This window comes from Conger conger, chromosome 16 (assembly GCF_963514075.1).
Source record: "Conger conger chromosome 16, fConCon1.1, whole genome shotgun sequence".
Taxonomy (NCBI): domain Eukaryota; kingdom Metazoa; phylum Chordata; class Actinopteri; order Anguilliformes; family Congridae; genus Conger; species Conger conger.
Window position 1 is genome coordinate 17,596,798 of NC_083775.1, and position 21,690 is coordinate 17,618,487.

Sequence of the window (21,690 nt, forward strand, 5' to 3'; positions counted from 1 at the left end):
GGGACTACTCAAACACAAAATTCTCCCCTATTCAGAAGGAGAATGTTTTTATTTCTCTTTTGTTGGTTCTAAAGACATGTTCGCTTAATAAAATGAGGGACATGGGAGGAATGTAATGGTTTTTCTTTCATAAATAACACCACAGTAGGGTGATGCAATGCTTTTGGAAGCCAAAGGCCTAGATTAAATTTTTAAAAGACTTATTGAACAAAGCAAAAACAAAACATTTGCTCTTTCCTCCATGAGCACAAGCTAGAATGTAAAGATTATTTTATCTGGGGATTATCGATTTGGGATTAACTGCACTCACTGGCTGCTTTGTACAATTGTGTATGGGCTTGTCACGCAAGGTGACGCTTATGGCGTCACAGGATCCCGTTATTAAAGCACACGCTCTCCAGTTAAGCTTTTGCACCTGCTTCCAGTGCCTTTCTAGCAGAAGATTGTGTGTCGCTGTATTAGCCTTATATAACAATAATGAGCATGTTCGTCCACTCCATTCACAGCCCATTCATCTACGACAGGGTGTGGATTTTATTTCTCTCTCTGTGCATGCATGTGATTTGCCTGCGTGTGAACACATTATGGCCAACTCACAAGAAAGTAAGATGTATGTGAAGAGAAGCTCAAGGTTAAGTATAATGGTGGCCTTCTGGAATATTTTATATTGGTTTGCATATAGATGCATATATGAGAGAAAAAAGAAAACAACACAAGACAGGGTTTCATTTTGTAAAAATAGTGCTTTTTAATATAAATTATTGAAATGTCTTATAAATATAAATATGTGCAAAGAGTTTTTCTTGTTTGTTGGTTGTTGTTTTCTTCAGATATTCAAGCCTACACAGCCAGTTACCTGGCCAAATATTAAGATGGAAACATCTTTATAAAAGACACAACGGAGACATGTATTCTGGTCTCAGGTCTTCACACATGTAAACATGGTCTTTTAAAAAATAATAATAATCAAAAAAACAGGTGAAACCATGGTCCCTTCCACTGATAGCGAGGAAGAGGGATTTCCTTTTGTCATTACATTCATTAGCAAGAAGAGTCTGCAGTTCTGCTCAGGGAAGGAAAGCGGACCTTGTTCCGGCTTGTTCTCTGCCCTGGATGGAGGTTGTGAGCTGACCTGGGCTGCCATTTTCGCCTTCTCTTTGTGAACCCAGTAAGGGCCCCAAGTCCCAGCAACCAATGAAACACTCACAGGAAGCACCACTCGACTAACAAGCTAAAACTGGATGGGTTCTAACTAATCTGGCGGAGGCCACTTCCATTTGGCAGGGGTGTCATGGTGTCAGATTTGAACCCTGCCCGAGACCACACGGCCCCTTTCCATCCACAGTTCAATTTTCTCGTCTCTGCTCCTAATGCCTCTGTGTACAGATGATCCCGCATCATTTAGTTACTCGTTTCCAACAAAAGACCCAAATGTTTACTTTGGAAAGCGCTGTAAATTTCCATTCGGCTTCCCGGAAAGAGGGGGCAATTTACTGGCAGCGTCCTCGGCAAGATGCATCTGCCACCCGTCTGTCTAATGTTTCCAGTCTTTATTCTTTCTCAGTTTAAGCGAGGCAATGTTTCAGGCACCTACTGAGAACCTTGGGTGCCAGGCGTGCATGAATGGTGAGGGGGCCATTGCACTTGGCTAGCAGCAGTGGAAATGCTGGAGGCGTGACAGACGGTCTGCCCGTTGGGCCGGGCTCCAAATACGGAGCAGCTGGCTTACAGGAAGAGTCAGGGGAGTCGGTCAACACCGAGCGGGAAAAGGAAACCAGAGAAGCCCGCCCGAGCGACCCAGAAGTCCGCAATGCTGCGTTCGACCTCCGGCAAGACTGTGGAGAGGCGGATTACTTCGGCAGGTGTCTCTGCCCTCCTCCGGAGCCGGGATGCGCCCGACCCACGTTCCAAGGCCGACAGGCCCGGTCAACGGCGTTCCTCTTTCAGGTCCCCGTTCTCACGGCGAACACGAGCTTCCGTCCCCCGGGGGGGGGGGCAGCTCATCCGCTCCCAGCGATGGGACCGTCGTCCGAAAGAAAGCGCCACGTTGGCGAGCGCGCGTCAGGACAGGCGTCATCAGACGCCGTCGACCCGCCGTCTTCTCGCCTCGACTGCTCAGAGCGACAAGCAGGGGGGGCAGAGGGTCCTTAGATGGGCGAGTCGTACTCCTGGAGGAACTCTTTCAGCGGGTGGGGCAGCTGGTCTCTCTTGGTGGAAATGTCCAGGTGACCGTTGACCGTCTTCCTGCAGAGGTGCTGCAAGGAGGACATCCCAGAAGACAGGGGGCGCAAGAGCTCCAGGGGGATCTTGTCCCCAGCCGAGTGGATGAAGTAGGTGGCGCGGGACCCGTTCCCACTGGACGGCGCTCCCTTAGGGGGCATGTAGTGGTGCACCAGCTTGAGCACGCAGTCGAAGCGGGGCACCGACTGCGCACTCTTGGGGTCCGTCTGCAGGAAGAAGGAGCAGCTGTCGCACTGGATGCGGAGGTTCTTGGTGCCTGACGCCGTCTTGACGCTGAGGGTGAAGAAGTGGCGGTTGTCGGAACTGTCGCGGATGAGGAAGGTGCCAGAAGGTTCGGCGCTCAGCAGGCCGTTGGCCTCCTTGCCGCTGATGGTTCCCCAGTAGAAGCCGCTCTCCTGGAGCTTGCGTACGGCGCCCAGAATTAGCTGGTGCTGCACCTTGGAGCTGAAGGTCTTGTAGCGGTAGGACGGCAGCCGCATGCTGGCTTCGAAGGGGCAGCTGCTCATCGCGGAGTCAAACTTGCTGTGGGTTACCATGGCGCTGCACCCGCGCCTCAGACTACCTGGCCAAGGCCCCGCAGAGTCCGAAAAATGGCTGGTTAGGTGTCGGGCTAGAACGTCCCGGGAGAACGAAGAAGGATGCTCTGGATCTCTGTCTCCACTTGAACATCCAGAGTCCTCTTTCACCTGGAGTGGAGGCAGCTGCAGACAGAAGAGAGAATAAACATTAGCATAAGCTTTTATTTTTATATTTTTTAATCATCAAAGATGAAACTATATCACAATGCTAGAAGCTCTTCTTGATAGCCCTTTCCCTTTCTTAATGCGTGCAACAAAAGATTACAAAGTTGCCTACACAGACAAGCACAAATTTCCCAGACACTAACGTGGTATCCTTTTTCATACCGAAGACATCATCAAAGACGCAATCGAAAGTTTATTTATAGCCAGTTCAAACAAATTCTGCTTAGAGCCAACAAACGAATCTGATACTCTCAGTCTTCGATCCTCGGGGCTCCCAGAAACGGGTTATGAATGCTGAGGTTATTTCAAATAATCTAATTCATCACAAGCCAAGCGTTCCCTTTCTCTTGTTACTGTGTAAAAAAATACCCCCTCTTCGGCGAATAATGCTGAATTGTTTGTGCGGAACGGTGCCGTCTCTGTCTGAGGCTTGTGAATGGCTCTGGCAAGCGCACCAGTGCCGGTAAATCATTGTCCGACTGTGACTGGAAGTGTAATCTGGGACAGAATGACCCTCCTTCAAGAGGGGCCCCATTTCCCCCTGCTGCTCAAGACTGCTGCCTGTAACTTGTTATTACTCGTCGAAGTTCAGTTTTATCGCTTTGTGAATGAAGCCGAACGGCAATGATCCCGTTTAGCGAATGTTATTTATCAGTCATCAAGCACTCCGCTACTTCCAATATTGCATGCTCTTGTTATCGCTTAAAGAAAGCATTCTCTTGAAAAAATAGCCCTTTTGCACACCAGGTCCTTCAAATTAATTTTGCCATCAGTTTCTAATAAAGCAATGCAGCTCTCCATCTAATGATTTACCCATTCGGGCAATATTGGGTCCGTTTACATGTTAGAGACACAAAACATGTAAACATTAGAACATTCCTCGCATATCTAATTGACACCTAACTTAAAGCTTTCCATTTGCAGGACAGCATAATGTAATCAGACAAAGTAGTAGTAGCAAAATACCTTGAAAATGATCTTTTTCCCGATCTGGAACTTTTCTTCTCGTGATTCTTAAAATCCAAAATGCTCTTTTCCTTAGCAAATTGTTCGACTGAATCCCAGCAGAATTTAACTCCCGTCTGTATAGGACAGTGTTTCGGTTGACCAGAGGACAGTGAGATTGTGGAGAACTTGGAAGAGTGGCAGTCGCTTGGCTAATGTTTCATTAACCGAGCTCTGATCTCCGTCAGCAAAGGCTCAGTAATGCCACAGGCTTGGAGTGAGTGCAGTTCATAATGTGTGTAAGGCTCCTCCCCCTCTCCCCCCGAAGGCCTTCCAGTAACAGAAAAATCCGGCAGGGCGCTTCCTGTAAAGTCAAGAAATTGAGTCGCTCTCGCATGCATGCACACGTTTGGCAGATTGCCAATGGTAATGATGACTTTTTTTTTCTTTTCTTTTTTTCCATTCAATTCCTGGTCTTTCCCTCCCCCTATTCTTCTAAACAAGGTGGAAAAAAATGTTATGAATCTGCACCTTAGCATAAGGTGTTCTATAAATGCAATTGAGTCAACGCGTGTTCATTAGTGCTGTTATCTTTGTATTATTATGCTCTCTATATTAAGACGATAACCAAATAGTCTATTACAGGACATAATTGTTTTTTGCATTCTCGATTTTTTCCATCACATGTAGCCTATCGCTTCCTCTTGTCCTCTTGTTTTCCGTATATTTATGTCGTTCTTTCTACGTTTACTGGTAAGGTCATTTCTTATTTAACATTAAAAACCTACCCTATAAACCGGTTGCGTGCGAGAAGACTGCTCTCACGCCCCCTACTGGAAAGCACTGACATTACGTCCAGGCTAATCGTCCCAGTCTGTAGGCCTACCTCAAAGGTTATAACACACTGCTCCAAACCGCAAAGTTTGCACTCTCTTTTGTCATGAATAAAATTAAAAAAGAAATGTTTTACTTATAATTGCAAATATGTGCTACATATAGAGACCACAAAACGCAGTGATTCCTCATAATACGTGAAGTCAGTCAAACCAGAAGGGCCGTTTGAGATTGAATTAAACCGTTAATAACGGTCTAAAACCTTGCCGATTCTGTTGATGAAAGCAGGGGAAATGGGTTACGAGTTGTAAGGTGTTGTAAGTTGTCTGGTTCAAGTGAAGAACTACACATCTATCATGTACTGTACGATGTGCCAATGGCTAAACAGCGCCCTCACGCTGATCCAGCAGGTACACCATACACCTCGGCGCACCCAGAACCAATTTTAACAGCTGCGGATAAATGGATTTATTATTATTTAGTAACATTGGACTACGCTCAGGTCATTTTATTTCACTAAATAATGTCAATAATTTCATGTACGGTACGGATGGTTTTAAATAATTTGCTGTTATTTAATTTACCAGCAACTTTCACTACCCTAACTCGCTAAACTAGAAATGCGAATGACATCCATGCGTGCATATGTTTACTTAAAGACTGCGGAAATAGTTACCGAAATTTCTGTTGCTCAGCTTCCCGCCTTGCTACAGTAATGCTCGTTATCATCATTTTCCTGTTAATATCAAGTCACTGCCGAGTTCTCACTAAAGATAAAGGTAGCTCTACAGAACTGATAATGTAACCACAATGAAATCCCTTCTAAATTTAAGCTAACTTTCTATATACATTTCATACACATTCTGTAGAAACACACATCCCCACACACAATACACACACAATGTAGCTCTCTCTTAATGCCACACATACACACACACACAATACACACACACAATGTAGCTCTCTCTCTGCCACACACAGACACACACACAATACACATACGATGTAGCTCTCTCTCAAAGCCACACAGATATACACACACACAATGCACACACGATGTAGCTCTCTCTTTGCTACACACATACACACACACACACAATGTAGCTCTCTCTCTGCCACACACACATACACACTCACACACACACACATGATGTAGCTCTCTCTCTGCCACACACACATACACACTCACACACACACACACACACACGATGTAGCTCTCTCTGCAACACACACATACACACACACACATGATGTAGCTCTCTCTCTGCCACACACACATACACACTCACACAGACTTAACCACTTGTTTGCTGACTCAGCCCTGCTGGGTCATAAACTGGGAGGACTGAGGCCAGCTTAATGCTGCCATTATCATTAGTGGTCACAGCTGCCATACATACCAGCTGCATTACCTGCTCCCCTCCAAATTCTCCCCAATTAATTGCAGGGCATAGCTAAACTGGCCAATGGGATGTGTGTGATTTTGTATTTTTTAGGAAGGGGGGCACGGTTATAGAAAGGCAGGTGGGCGCACACACACACATTCGGATGCAGACCGGTCTGTAGTGTGCCTCTGAGAGCCCCCGTCGGCTCCTGATCCCCCCTGCGCACCCCGGGGGAGTCAGGCTCAGCAGGCGGCTCTCGTGTGGTCGGAGAGGGCCAGCTGTGGCGTCGGCAGAGGGCAGATTCTCCCGCGTGACTCAGGGAGAGGGAGGCAGCAGCAGCCGCATCGGAGCTCTTCTGGTTTCCTGAAAGAGCCCACGGCGTCATCGCAGTCACACGCAGGTGGGAACTGGGAACTGTGGGAGCTCTGGGAAGGCTTGATAAATCCGCTTGTCTGGGAAAGGCGGAGAGTTCTCGGGGGTGACGTGTCCTAACGGACGGAGAGGCAGACACACAGGCTCCACGAGTGATGCACGTCTCAATCAATATGCCCTGTCAGTGAATACGCGCCGTCATTTTTTAACAGGATAATCCATTGTTCCTTGTGATTTTCTTCCCCGGAAGTACACCTCGAGTGCTCCATCTCTGATTGACTCCTGCTCAAGGTTTCCAAGGCTACTCTGGCACACTTACAATTAAATTCCCCCCCCCCCCCAAGATCTGACATTTGGGGGAAAATCACCCCAGTAAGGGAAATCTAGACCTCTGTGCCTCTATGAGTGGTCACTAGCCCACTAGAAGGGGGGTTAAAAATAAAAGAAAGAAAAAATAAAAACTTCCAAAGTCCACACTATAGTCGCTCAGAGGGCAGCCAATTTACCCTGTAATGCTACATATGGGTATTTATCTGATCTTCTATTTATCTGCAATATTCTGGCTTTCTCTTTATCAGGTTAAATGCTAAGTAAATGATACTATATTAACAACAAGACTGGATTCAGTTATCAATAGTGCACATCGATGTCTGCTTTGGTAGAAAGAAACATGTTCCTGCAGAAATGTTACTCTGTACCACATAAGAAGGTGAGGTTACGACAAGCAACATAAAAAGTAAATAAATATATAAACTAACATATAAAATTACAAATACACTATGTATGGATAACAATGCCTGTTTATGATGGAAAAGGGTTTAGGAAGTGCACAGAAAATGCATACAATACATATGGTAATTATTATATTATATTATAACAAACATTGTTGATATGGCAATGCCAGTATGGAGTATTATACACACCAGTGTAGATGACCAGCAGGACGAGACTACTGTCATCTCTGAACATAAAAAGCATTCCAACTTCCTTACCAGAAGCCTGCATTTGAGACAATGTGGCAGTTGTCGCACCCAACTCTAGATCACACTGACACTCACACTCACACACACACACACACACACGCACACACAGCCTTAGGAATGCATGCAAATATGCACACAATTAAACATGGCCACATAGACTCTCAGCCCACAGACCTACACACGCACACACACAGGCCCTTAAGAACGTACATATGTATATGCCAAAACATATACACATAGACTCACAGGCCAGACACATTGGCCTACGCAAACATACTGTAAACACACACACAAACACACAGCTGAATCTGCAGTAGCATTAACTGGAATACCACAAAAATACTTGATTCAGAGAGCATTTAAATGGCAATTTCTGCAGTATTGTAGTTTACACCCATCATTGGAACTCTGGTGCATTTTCAGCAAGTTCACCACAAATCACAATGGTCAACACATAGCCTAGGACAAAACATATATAAGGACAATGTGCTTATCTTGGTGCCACAGACAAAGTTCTAGGGCAGCGGTCTCCAACCCTGGTCCTGGAGAGCTACAGGGTCTGCTGGTTTTCGTTGTTACCCTGCACTTAAGTATAATCAACTAGTCTAATTGATTAATTAACTCGCCTCACCTGGTTACCTGGATCTAAACAGGTGCTGATTTTAACGTGAAAACAAAAACCAGCAGGCCCAGTAGCTCTCCAGGACCAGGGTTGGAGACCCCTGTTCTAGGGGGTACCTGTTAAGTCTGCCCTCAGTGTGAAGAGAAGACCACCGTACCCACCTCCCACACCCTACACAACATGATTACCAGAACCAAACAGGGAATTCAGGTAATTTCCTCATTGTTATAAAGTAAATAGAGTGATGCATAGGACTTACCACCACTGAGAGGCTAACTTGGTGTGTGTGCATGTTGTCAAGGGTCATTATGTGTGTGTCAGAAAGGCTAGCCTGGTGTGTGTAATCTCTCTATGGGTGTGTGTCAGCCTAGTTTGGTGTGTGAATCATTATCAGCATGCCGGTAACACATGAAATTAAATTCTCAGTGGCAAATGGGAAATCAGTTAGCACTCGAAGGCCTAGCAGCCTTTGGACAGAGGTCTGGATGAGTTAAGAGACACACATAAATAACACAGCACTCTGTGGAATATTTGGTTGCACATCCCTGATAATGGGATGTCTAATTAATATGTCCGTTCTGGGAACGTAACAGTGGCAAGGAAGCCATTTCTGTGCGAAATATCTGTGATTTGATGGGACTAACTGATTAGAAAGATTCCTAGGAATAATTCCACTTAATTCTGAGAAACCTTAATGAAATTGGGTAAGTTTGTATAAAAAAACTAATTGGTATGTACCAGGGGGAAAACAAACAGTGCATTCATTCTCCCATGAGGCAAGTTTACAGTAAATAACCCTTCCAAGCATTTCCTTTGAAGAATGGGGAATGTGCTGGCCAGAGTAATTTGTGGAAAAGGGGCTCGTAGTAATGTTTAAAACGATTTGTTTTTATTAAATTATTTATTTGATTGTTCAATTGTGTATTTTCGTTCAAACTTGAAACCGACTTTGCCTGTGGCACATGGTCTCCGGTTAACCACGCCTACCCATTCCCGCGCACGGTAGAGGAAAAACAAAGTTCAGCCGTGGACAAATACGGAACTGCTGACCGACCTCCGGGATTTACCATGAGAGAGTCATGCTGAGAAGGCTTTTTTTTATCTGAATGAGCTGTGAAATAACATTGCCGGGTGTTGCCATCTCCTGCACATAAGGATAAAATGTTAGGGTCATTACTCTCTTTGTGTCCGATGGGGTATACGGCCTTGTGAACGATGTGATGGAATTAGTTTTATGTTTTTTTTGTGGAAAATTTGTGTGCAGTTGGTCTAAAACTGAATGTTCCTGGATTATACCATTAGAGCAGGGTGGATGTGGGTACAGGTTTTTGTTTTAGCCCAGCACTAAGACAGCTGATTCTACTTGACTAAAAACCATGATTAGTTAATAAGTTGAATCTCTTTGTCGTCGTCCTGAGCTAAAAATTAAATAAATAAATAAATAAAAACCTACAGTAAGGGAAGTGGAAGAAGAATTTTCAGAAGTGACTGCTGTAATAATACTATTAGGGGTGCATTCTGTCTACATCTCTATCCATATTTGGATAGAAACCAAAAAGTGGATGTGGCACAAACTGAAATGTCAGTTTACTAGCCTGAGTTTCATTCAGCCAGAAAACCTTTTGCATATTTCTTACCCCAAACATTTGATTACAAAAAAAGGACTTTCTGCAATGGCCAGGTTATATATAAATAAAATATTTATATATGAGTAACACTTAATTCTTGTTTTGCTGTGCTTCATTTTACTGAGATTGTCTGCATTCTGTAAAACTGGTTTTCTAGGTTGGTCTGCCCTTCTCACTCAGAACCGGTCTCTGCATGGCCCTGTACTGACCCCTGGTGAGTGGAGTGCCTTCCTGGGGTCCTTCTTACAAACAATTTTTAATTTTCACAACTGTAAAATTGTCATTGTCCTCTCATAAACACAAACCAGGTATTGTCACAGATTGCAAGTGGCACGTCCAATAGCCTAAACCACCTTACTTTTGCCAGAAAGAATGTTCTGAATGGCACAAAACGGCATAGTTCTCTTTAAGATCTGTACACTAGGCCTCAAATAAAAACACAGGGCACTAATTCAAAGGCAGATTCAAAGATGCACATGGCGATCTGCAACTCTTCAGTCCTATTCATATATAATATAGCCACTGCGATATACAGCAGTAGAGGTCTGTATTCAAGTAGACATGGCGACATATGGTTACAACTAAAAAAATACAAAGCGCAGGTAACACGGCAGTCAACCACACAGGTAACGGCAGGTGACGTAGGCAGTCAAGCACAGATGTGCCAAAATGGCATTAGCAATTTTAATCAAGTCTCTTTAACCAAATTTGAAGTAAATAAAAGCCAATTATGGATGTTTCACTCACCAAGGTATTTAGGGTCTCTCTGGTTTGATATAGGCTACTCCATGCGTTAATTCAACATAAAAAACTGTTCTGTGCGCTAGCGCTACCAGCAACGTGGTCTTTTTCATGGCTTCACAATAGCCATACTAGGAGGAAGGAACATAACGAGGAAAATACGTTGTAGGCAACTTGAACTTTGGGTGCAATTAAGCCTTGTTCTCTAGCTCTATATGTTTTACCGCCCCGATCAGTACTATCTATACAACTTAATTTAACCTTTACCTCGAAAAATAGCTAGCTGGAGCATGCCACATTGGCCTGAGACGGATACACATCATCAAATAGACCGGATCTTTTTTTATTTAAAATGAATGGTGAACATTAGGAAATCTTGTAAAAAAAAATGAAAGTTAATTTTTTCATCATTTTCAGAAGGCTATTGGCTATTGATAAGATATCAAAATTAATTGTAAACAAACATATTTACACCTACTACTGTAAATAAATAAACAAATACAATTTTATATTCATACAGTATATATGACATGTTCTGGTATTTAAGACATATAATTCATAATAAATACATATTTTAATAAAACTTAGGGGACTGTTAGTGGCATCCCTACAGTATATTCCCCTAGCTCAACTATTTGAGAGCACTTCACACATTGTAATCACATGCACAGTGTTTGCATTAGCAACCTTATTGCTCAGGTGCAGGTAGTTTAATCCTCATGGTATGCCCACATGACACCAACAGGCTTATTTATTTCTAAATTTATCAGGGGAAATCCTTTCTATGATCCTATTGTTAGCTGAAGGTAAGGAAGAAGATGATAGTCAATGTGACAGTGCAGTTTCTTTTCTTTTGAGAGAGAGATGCATGTTTACATACCATACACATTTTCTCGTAGCTACATTACCTCTCTTACTGTAATATGTTACCATAACATGACAGACATGTTTCTCTTCTTTCACATCATAAAAACACAATAACCCAGACCCATGTCTAGTGACAATGACAATCATTACTATCAGAATGGCATTAATGAAAGATGGGTGTCACCCACATTTTTTGGCTCTTGCGTAATTTCATGGGAATAGTGTGTGGCGGGGTAGGCAGCCATACAGAAATGAATTATTTTTTCTTTTTTAAGTGGATGCCTTTGTCCAAATTTGACATATTAAATACAATCCTACCACCCCTCTCCCACCCTTTCCGTATGAGGCATTGTTCCCAAAAGAGGCAACCATAGCAGCATATTACTTTCCCCAGGGATTTGGACCCATAAGCCACTGTTCAGTTATTAAAGGTTCAACAAATATCAAAGGAGTTTTTCCACCCCACCAATATTTTCAAGTCTTCCCTGCAATGCAGAAACCAGTTTCTATAGGAAGAAGCTCATGTGAGAAAGTACAAAATGTTATCTGGACCCCCTTCTATTCAGGTGGGTCTTATTTGATTGTAATCTTTCTTAATGATGCTCCAAATAGTTAATGTTGGTACACATATTGTTTGGTCTATGTCTCTGACTGTGTCTTTCTTGTTTCTCAGCCTCATATTGGCTTCCTTGGCTGTCATTGGCACAGCTTTGGTCATGCTGACAAACACCGGTGACAAAGCACAACAAAGGCAATCAAAAGCCTAGAATCAAGATTCAATTCTGAAAGCTTCTTGCACTAAGGAGGCAATTGAATAAACTAATAAAAATGAATAACATCTAATCAGAAACAGCTGAGAAGACAACTTTCAAATTACTTTTAGTCCCCAAAAATGGGGTGACTATACTAAAAGGGATGTAGTTCCTACACGGATTACCCAATATGGATGTACATATCCTCAAATTTAAAGTGATATTGTGGATTTTAACCTCATATTCGTTGTTTCATTTCAAATCCAATGTGCTGGAGTACAGAGCCAATTATTATTATTTTTATTTACGACTGTCCAAATACTTATGCACCTCACTGTATGAGGCTGATTGGATGACTATTATGTTAGCTCAGCCAGATCTCCAGACAACTGTAGCACTTTCCCCAACCTCATAGGTCCCCTTCCACCATCCATATGGGTCAGGGTCAAGAGACCGGTCAAAGTTTTGGTAAGGAGGTCATAATGAGATGCTGGGGAAAGATAAGGGTTTTGGCAACTTAAATGCTGCAGTTGTATCGTCTCTGCAGCTGTTGTAACTTTATTAATAAGTCACACTGTATAGGCATGAAAGGGTCAATTACTGTGAAAGTATTTTCTACACAGAGCAAGAATTTCACACACATAACCACTCCCATGCGCATGAATAAGTACGCCGTAACACACACACATTCCGCGAACTGGAAGTGTCACTGAGAGATGCATGCCATTCAGCTGATCAATAGCACAGCGCATATAAATGCAATAGCCAGAATAAAACCCGCCTTCACTTCCCACACGGCCCAGGAATAGGTCAGTGATGTCACTCTGCTGGTGGTAAATAGGGCTTGAGAGAGCCAGCATCCTCGCCCTGAGGCACGGGCCAGGCTCGGCGGAGACAGATTTATCACTCCTGTCGTTGTTTTTTTTCCCTGCGTATATTTTGTTTCCCTTATTGGCTGTCATTGTTTTCTGTCGCTTTTGCTTAGGCGGCGCTGTGATGTCATGGCGGTAAAGTGCTGAGGACCTGTAATGTGAGAGAGAGGCGCGCGGCAGCATTAATGTTTAATCAGCACTGTGTCTGTTACTGTAAGTGTGCCGTCTCTCTCATTCAGCAGCGCCGGTCAGAGCACGGCCTTCACCCAGTGTGTGCGGGGAGAGAGAAATGAGCGCTGAGACGTGAGCACGCACACACACCCTGCTAAACACACACATACCGAGACACACACATGCACATATACGCTCATACACACACACACACACACCCTCCTAAACACATACACACACATATACCCTCATACACACACCCGCCCTGGTAAACACACACATACATAGACACACACACCCTCCTAAACACACACACATACCCTCATACACACACAGACAGACATACATGCACACACATACACACACACATGTACACATACCCTCACACACACACGGATAACCTCATGCATACACAGACATACACGCACACACATACACACATGCACACCCACATGCACACATACCCTCATACACACACGGATAACCTCATGCATACACAGACATACACGCACACACATACACACATGCACACATACCCTCATACACACACAGATAGCCTCATGCATACATATGCACAAATGCAATTTTATGCTCATGCAAACAAAAACAATGATACATTCACAAATATAAGCACACACACAAGATAATTGCTCACATACTGTATGCACACTCATGCACACAACAGAAACACTGACATGCAGTACATATTCATACAAAACACATTCATATTTTGTACACACACACACAGTAATCTGATGCTCCGCAGTGCCGGTAAGCTGTATCGGTCCCGCCCGGATGTCTTTTGAACACGCACAGGCTCCAGAGGGCCGGCGGCCATGGGTGGGACCCTGATATTTTACTGTTCTGGCCCCTGGGGGACTTGTCTGCCTGCCTGCCCATCAAAAGAGGGGCGGAGCTACTGGAGGCCCATTACATCATAAAAACCAGATCAATGTTCACTCTGTATCCCCATCTGATTGTTGTGGAGAGCCTTGCGTTTGAGATAGAGCAGGTTTGAGAGTTTGACAGCAGGGCTCTGCTCGTCGCTGGCCGTGTAAAGATGACTGTTGAAGCTCAGTTGTCATGTGCTTGCCGAGTCTTGTTCTCCAGCTGTGTTTGATCAGAAGCAGTTTTTTCTGCCTTTATTGTGTTGCTGCCCTGAATCTTTTTCAGGGCGACTCCCTTGTTTGTGTTCGTTTTGGCTGCTTTCCAATCACTAGCCAATGAGCCCGGGACCCCCGCCCACCCACACATCCGCAGTGGGACAGTGACCAGGTCGCAGCCCAGGGGAGTAGTGTGTGTGTGTGTGTGTGTGTGTGTGTGTGTGTGTGTGTGTGGAAGAAAGAGAGAGTGATAGAGAGAGATCCATGCAGGTCTTCTGCTGTACCTCTTAATTTCTCTTCTTTATAGGGTAATGTTTCCCACACTAGAGGTCAATGACCTCTAAAAGAAGACTTGCAGTCTGTAACAAAAGATATTTGGGGAATGAAAGCCGGGAATGATCTGTTCTGGCCTGCAGTGAGGCAGTCTAAAGTAGTACAGGCAGGCAGTGTGTGTGTGTGTGTGTCAAAGAGTGAGAGTGAGAGTAGCAGACAGTGTGTTTGCGTTGGTGTGTATATGCGTGTGCATGGCTGTGTGTTTGTGCACGCATGTACATGCGTACCTGTGTGTATGCATGTGAGAGTTGAGAGAAAGGTAGACAGTGTGTGTGCATGTGTGTGCCTGTGTGTATGCATGTGAGAGAGTTGAGAGAAAGGTAGACAGTGTGGATGTGTGTGTGTGTGTGTGTGCCTGTGTGTATGCATGTGAGAGAGTTGAGAAAAAGGTAGACAGTGTGGATGTGTGTGTGTGTGTGTGCCAGTGTGTATGCATGTGAGAGATTGGAGAGAGTAGTGAGGCCTTAGCACCCAGCCACACCCGAGTGGATTAGAGTTTATGTCTAACTAGCACACAGTCAGCTGGCAGTGGGCACCCATAACACAAAAACCTTCCTGGGCTGATAGCGGTTCCCCACTGTCCATCACCCACTCAGTATCTCCAAGTCAGGTGTATCACACCACTGAGAACACGCAGTCCTCCCATAATGCCCTGCATGCGTCTGACCGGCCTATACCGCTGCAGCTAACTGTCCGCTCTCCCAATGGCATTTCCTCAGTTCCCCTGTTCCCGTAGGTCCCTCCGAGGCTGGCAGGAAGTGCGGCTGGATGGGATCCAGGCCCCGTCCCGTTTCTCCTTCTCCCTGCTGCGGAGGGAACAGCCTGTTCCCCTCCCTCTCTCACGTCCTTCAGCTCATCTGCTTCAGACCCCTCCAGCCGCCCCCGTCTGCAGGGACACCGTGTCCTTCTATTCCAGCACCTCAATCTATAATTCCCGTAACCCCATAACGTAAGAGGAAGCAATGTTCACCAGGGCTCCACTCATCCCTTCATCTCGGCTCTGCTCTGGTCTCCTAACATGGACTCACCTGACCTTTGACCTCACCGACCCAGCAGGAAATGTCCCCGCCCTGTGCAACAAAGCTGCAGGCCCGCTCTCTTACTGGAAATGCCAGCGTTGTGCACCCCCCCAACCCCCCGCTAGCCCACCACAAACAATCGGCCACACAGAGACCCAAACAAGCAGCAGTGTTTTTGGAAAGTCTCTGATCCCACGGGAGAGCGGGAAAGAGAACGCGGGGGGGGGGGGGGTGGTGAGGTTGGTTCACCCAGCACCTCCACTCTCCTCGCCAACTCCAAAAACGTCCTCGTTTCTAACATTTTTATCACTTTTTTTTTTTATGTGAATATGTTTTGAGTTTTATTGCCAACAGGAGAAGTAATTCATTTCAAAACTAGAGATAAAGAGGGAGTAACATCCCTTTCTCTCTCTCTGCTTTTCTCCCTCTTTCAGACTCGCTAAACAAGAATGAAGTACTTCATTCTTGTTTAGCGAGTCTGAAATTATAGGAAGTGAATAATTAAAAGTCAATCAGTTTAGCCCATTGTGTAGTGTACACATTCTGTCTATGAATGGGAGGAGTAGTACTAAGGGTTAATTGTACACGGATCTGTGTGACATTTCCCTGAACTGAAGACGTTTCCACCTCAGGGCAATTTTGTTCTGTTTTAAATGCTCCGCCTGTATTCTTACCTAAGGCTCAAGTCTTCAGAGCATTTCTCTTTTTATGAATTGCAAAGTCATGCTTTGCTTGCAGACTGGACTGCAGATTAGATAAGAACACTATTTTACTATCATTAGTTCATTTTATAATAGTAATAATTTAATAATTTGTTATTTAGCTGACACTTTTATCCAAAGCGAAGTTGATTAGACTAAGCAGGGGACAATCCTCCCAGGAGCAATGCGGATTTATGGGCCATGCTCAAGGGCCCAACGGCTGTGCGGATCTTATCATGGCTACACTGGGGCTTGAACCACCAACCTTGCTGGTTCCAGTCATGTACCTTAGGCATCTGTGCTCATTTGTTTCTTGGATGTAAAATTCAAATGTGTGAGGCAAATTTTTTGATGGGAAGTTGGAGTGAGGCGTGTAGCAGAGTGGTTTTGATAATTATGGACTGTAGCTCATATCTCACCCGAGCTAATTGAGCCCGGCTCGTGAACCTGTTGACGTTAATCGCGCCTGGCGAGCGAGACTTAAGGCCTACGCATACATTCCCTCTCGGGGGGGAAGATTTTATACAATGAGCTCATCTGAATGAAGGCAGAGGCCTGCAGGAGCGCATTCGGCAGAGGCTGGGCGGGATGCGATTGCAGACGTTTTAAGGCTGTGAGTTATGAGCCGCTCAGGTTTCACCGGTGGCTCCGGGATGCAGCGCTCCCCATCCGAGCGTCCGCCCGCACGCCCCTAATGCACTTCAGAGACGCGGCGCGTCCAGTCTGCTCGCTCCGCTCCTGTGCGAAGAAAACGGAGGGGGCAATTCAATCTCGCTCTCACGCCCAGGGACCACACCAGCCCAGACCAATCAGGACCTCTTATTCAATAAAGACGAGGCTGGCAGCCGTTTCGAGGAAACGGGAGGCTCCTTGGGCTTTGCGAAAGCACATTTTTCGAGTTGCTGGGAAGAATGCCTGGCCGCTGGGGCACAATGAGACTGAGCTGCGGGGAGGCGTCAGAGGTCAGAGGTCAGGGGGCGAGAGAGGCACGTAACCAGCCCAGGGGTGAGAGGTGAGAGGTCACAGAGGGACAGATGCAGCGGTGGCCTGTGTTACTGATCACTTTACATCGCAGGTGTTTCCCTTAAAAACCGAAACTGCAAATAAAACAAGTCATTCCTTCTCTGCAGACTGGGTGTGTTTGGGGGTTAGCGTGGCGCCGGCGGTTGCTTTCCTGCACTGAGGCTTGGAGAGAGAGAGAGAGAGAGGGGGCAGGGGGTTCACTCTGCCTGCTGGGGGTGGGGGGCAGGTTCCTTAGCTGACTACAGAAAAAAAGCACCCCAGCAAGACCTTTGTGGAGCAGACTTCCAGGAAGTTGGCAGCCTATACCCAACCTCCCCCCTCTCTCTATCGCTAGCGCTCTCCTTCTCGCTCTCCTGCTTTCTTGGCCTCTCTCTCCCCTCTCTCCCTCTTTTTCTGTCTCTGTTTCTCTCCCCGTCTCAGTTTCCTTCCCCCCGGTCATCATGTGGTCTCTCTCACTCCAGCAAAAAAGCAGCAATTTCAGTTTTTGATCAGAATATCCTTTATAAAATCATTCGGTTTCAGAGTACCAGTGAGGTACATGAGCATCACAGGCAGTGTTCAGTCATGAACAGCAAAAAACAATTTCATATATTACAAAAGCACAGTTGACTGTATGCTACAGGATTGTTTGCTTACCTCTGTTTTATCAGACACTGACAATCCCAGGACTTAAAGGAGTAACATGGTGGTTGGTCACACTTTCTAGGTTTTTGTATGCAATTTGCACAAGAGGGCATTGAAACACGATGAAAGTATGAAATATGTCTGTTCTAAGTGTTTTAAATGTATCCTATTTTCATCCAGGAATATTCTCCTTGTAGCGTGTCACACAAGGATAACCACTCCCCTTATCCCTCCTCTATAACTCGTGACTCATAGATTGCGCCGCTGGCCTCCTAGCAAGACAATGCAAATATTTGACAGACTATAGGTTCACTTAACTAAGAGTGCCTTTTCAGGATTATTAGATTATTTCCGGTTATATTCATTTAGTGTTATCTAGCTAGCGAGTTTGCTTTCAAAAGGTGACATTATCAATAACGTTGATAATTAGCTAGCTAATTATCATGGTGATAGCTATGGTAACAAACAACATGTGGAAAGTGGGAGCACGGTCTGTCTATCATAGCTCATTGACAGTTCTCATTTCCACGCGCAGACAGTTTGGGTGAACTTTTATAGTGGGACATTTATTTTTTTAAATACATTTAAATGAATGAATAATAAAAAGAAATTATGCACATTTATTTTGTTGTTGGCTAAAGACAACTGGCAATGTCACATTCAACCATGTTACTCCTTTAAGCCATGTCAAGGACTGCATTACTTGTAGCCTGGCCGTCCTGTTTTTGTAGATAACCAGTGGTTTGCACCCTGCAGTATAGCCTCTGTAGATCTATATGTGAAGTCTTATGTAGACAGTGGTCACTGACACAGCCACATTATTATTTATCTGCTTTACAATAGTTTCCCTGACTTTTATTGGCACAACTCAGGTCCTCATGTTGACAAACAGAGATAACAGACAATAAAGGCAATAAAAAGCCTGTAATCAATCTTGCCTTTTCAAATAAATGTATATCACGTTGGATAAGTGAAGAGTTTTAATGCTACCAGACAATAGATTTCCAGGAACAGGGTTGGGATCCACTGATATACACTGTTGCTATAAACTCATAAACTTGGTTATATTGGTGTGTGCATATATTGGGTTGAGAAACATCTATTTGAATAAGCTATTATTGTATTTACAGCCATAGCAGTATCTAGGTCAGTAGGTTTCTCTTGTGTTTATTTCACGGTGTCTCATTTCTCCTGTTCCAAAAAACAATGAGGAAGAACTTTATGTCCAAGTGTCTTCCTTCGATTTTCATTATCCTTGCCCAGCTCTGCTTTAGTAATGTTTTCTTTTTTTGCTGAACAAAGCCCCCCCCTCTTGTTTTTCCCCACCTTTCTCTCACTCACACACCCCACCTCTCATTCCCTCTCTCTCTCTTTCCCTCCCGGTAGGGCACCTCTGTTCCAGTCAGTAGAGGGTCATCCCAGTTCTCCCTTGTTTTCTGGAACGTGTCCAGCTGCTGGCTGCACCTGCAGGAGTGCCTATCGGAGCTGGCCTTGGTGGACAGTGATAAGGAAACACCAGAAGACTGTCAATCACTGTACAGGGGCCTGTCAATCTGGAGGGCAGAAGCACCTGCTTTGGAGAATTTCCATGGAGATCAAAGCAGACCAGTGGTCTTAATGTTCACCTACCGTGGTTTTCAGTCATTAGTCACAATGTTCTTAGAATTACAACTTTAATTGAAATGGGGTATTATCGTGAGGCGAGACACCAGCAGTGAGTTTGGCAATGGAAAATGGATGCTTCTGTGGAAATAGATGTCATACCTAGTTCAGACCTGGGTCAATTATGCAATTATTTTGGATTAAAATACTTTTCTATATTTTATTGAGCTTCTCTGGTGTATTGAAACCTATTAAAAAGTGCAAACCCCCGCCTTCTGGTCCTCTTTTGGCTCAATTGAACCAGGCAAGGTCACTCAAGCACATAAATGCATTTGAATTTAAAACAATTAGGTAATTGACACAAGTCTAATGCAGTGAAATATGGTGGTGGAATATGTGTTATAGGATTGTCTTCAATCTCCTGATCCTAGGTCTCTTGTTTAGCACCAAATGAACTTCAACAAGTAGCAAGACATTTTTGACAAAAGCCTTGTTTCCCTCCATCAGGAAGCTCAAACTTGGATGTAAAAGATCGGTCAACAAGGCAAAGACCCAAGCATACCTCAAATCAACCAAGAAATGGCTAACTAACCACAAAATTACTGTTTTGCAATGGCCATCCCAGTGTCCAGACTTGAACCCGATCAAAAATGTGTGGTTTGGAGAGAACAGTCCACAAGAGTAGACTGGAGGTTATGATATTATACGGAAGATTATGTCCTCCCTCATAAAACACTAGGGTGGACTCTAGTGTGACTCTAGTGTGAAACAGGAGTGTGAGCAATTGACACATATATTTTATGAGAATAAATATTTAACTAGTTAAACAATCTATTTTTTATGTTAGAATGAATAATATATACATGTCCAATCTTACTGAGCATACAATATAGCTGGTTTTCTGTAGCCTAAAGCTTATCTTTATCAAAGGTGTGAATAGTTTTTGAGAACTTTATTTGAAATAGGCCTACCTCCCATTAATGAATGTCATCCATTTACTGGCCCTTGACAAGATTCATGACTAATTTTGTATTTAAACAATAACTGGAAGATGTGGCAAGGTTTGCTATAAGGAAACGCGAGAAGGAAGAGGTTAGCTGTCTCGAACTACTTCCCGCCGTGAAACGGGCAATGTGTATAGAGATTTAAAATGTTAAGGCTATTGCCATTTCCACACACACGCCAGTTCCTGAAAGTGATTGTGTAACCGCGTAGGCTACGCGGAATATTTTTAAAAAATGTTTTGCATTGCTCCGTGTAGGGAAGTGACCGTGAATACGAAAGGGGAACAGACTTCAGTTACAACAACCCACATGTTGGATGTCTAGATAAAGAGAGATTATTATGGAGGACAGGAATTACATTAGGATTATTAAAAACAGGACAAGCAAGCATCGAACCCATTTCCTAAAATGGAGTAATAACTCAATGGAATGCTGCGGAAGTTTGCAATATCTGAACTCAAATCTGACGTGACAGGATCTTTGCTGCGGCGCTGTGTGAAACGCTGCTCTCAGGAAAGGCTCAAACCAGAATGTCAGAGAAAAACCAAAAATGTGATGGTTAGAACGTAACAAAATCTATTTGTTCGATCTGAGAGAGCTGTACATCACTTTCCACATATAAAGACACACGATATTGAGTTATTCGCCATTGTAACACGCGTGGGAACTGCGCTTTTCCACTCGCCTTTGCGTAGTAGACTGAATTCTCACACCCCCGTTGCTCTGTTAGTTGGTTTTATATGCTCGATAAGGAATTTTGATTGATTTCTTCATATTTGACAAATACGCCAGGTGGAAGAGCAACATTTCAAAGTGACACTTGGTGCCTTTCAAGGTCCTGGAAAAGCATAAGCCTTTGTAGTTAGATTGCATCACCACATATAAACCGTCCCGTCGTTCAGCTGTTGTGAGATCTCACTTCCCTGGCTGGCGTTCCTTGTCTGCAAGATTATTCCAGGAATATGTTGTTTTTTTTCCCTCGGCCGTTTTAGTCAATATGCAGACAGACCAGACTTAAACTTGGCAAACTGCACAGGTTTGCTCGTTTGTTCCGGTGTCGCTTCGGGACACGGAGGGGGGAAGGTTAATAGTTTTAAGAGCACGAGGAAGGAGATCATAGGCAGT

At 44.3% G+C, this 21,690-nt stretch overlaps 1 protein-coding gene and 1 long non-coding RNA gene across 2 annotated transcripts; one reads left to right on the top strand and one right to left on the bottom strand.

Moving 5' to 3' along the window:
* Window positions 1-723: 723 nt before the first annotated feature.
* On the bottom strand, window positions 724-4,203 carry socs3b (suppressor of cytokine signaling 3b). Its single transcript, XM_061223983.1, has 2 exons — window positions 3,951-4,203; window positions 724-2,942 (listed from the first exon to the last, which is right to left on the bottom strand). The coding sequence occupies exon 2, from the start codon at window positions 2,775-2,777 to the stop codon at window positions 2,148-2,150; it is 630 nt and encodes a 209-aa protein (XP_061079967.1). The 5' UTR covers window positions 2,778-2,942; window positions 3,951-4,203; the 3' UTR covers window positions 724-2,147.
* Window positions 4,204-8,203: 4,000 nt separating this feature from the next.
* LOC133115449 (uncharacterized) lies at window positions 8,204-19,733 on the top strand. The gene is made up of 3 exons (XR_009705637.1): window positions 8,204-8,335; window positions 9,911-9,967; window positions 19,346-19,733. It is a non-coding gene; the product is annotated as an uncharacterized LOC133115449 (long non-coding RNA).
* Window positions 19,734-21,690: the final 1,957 nt, after the last annotated feature.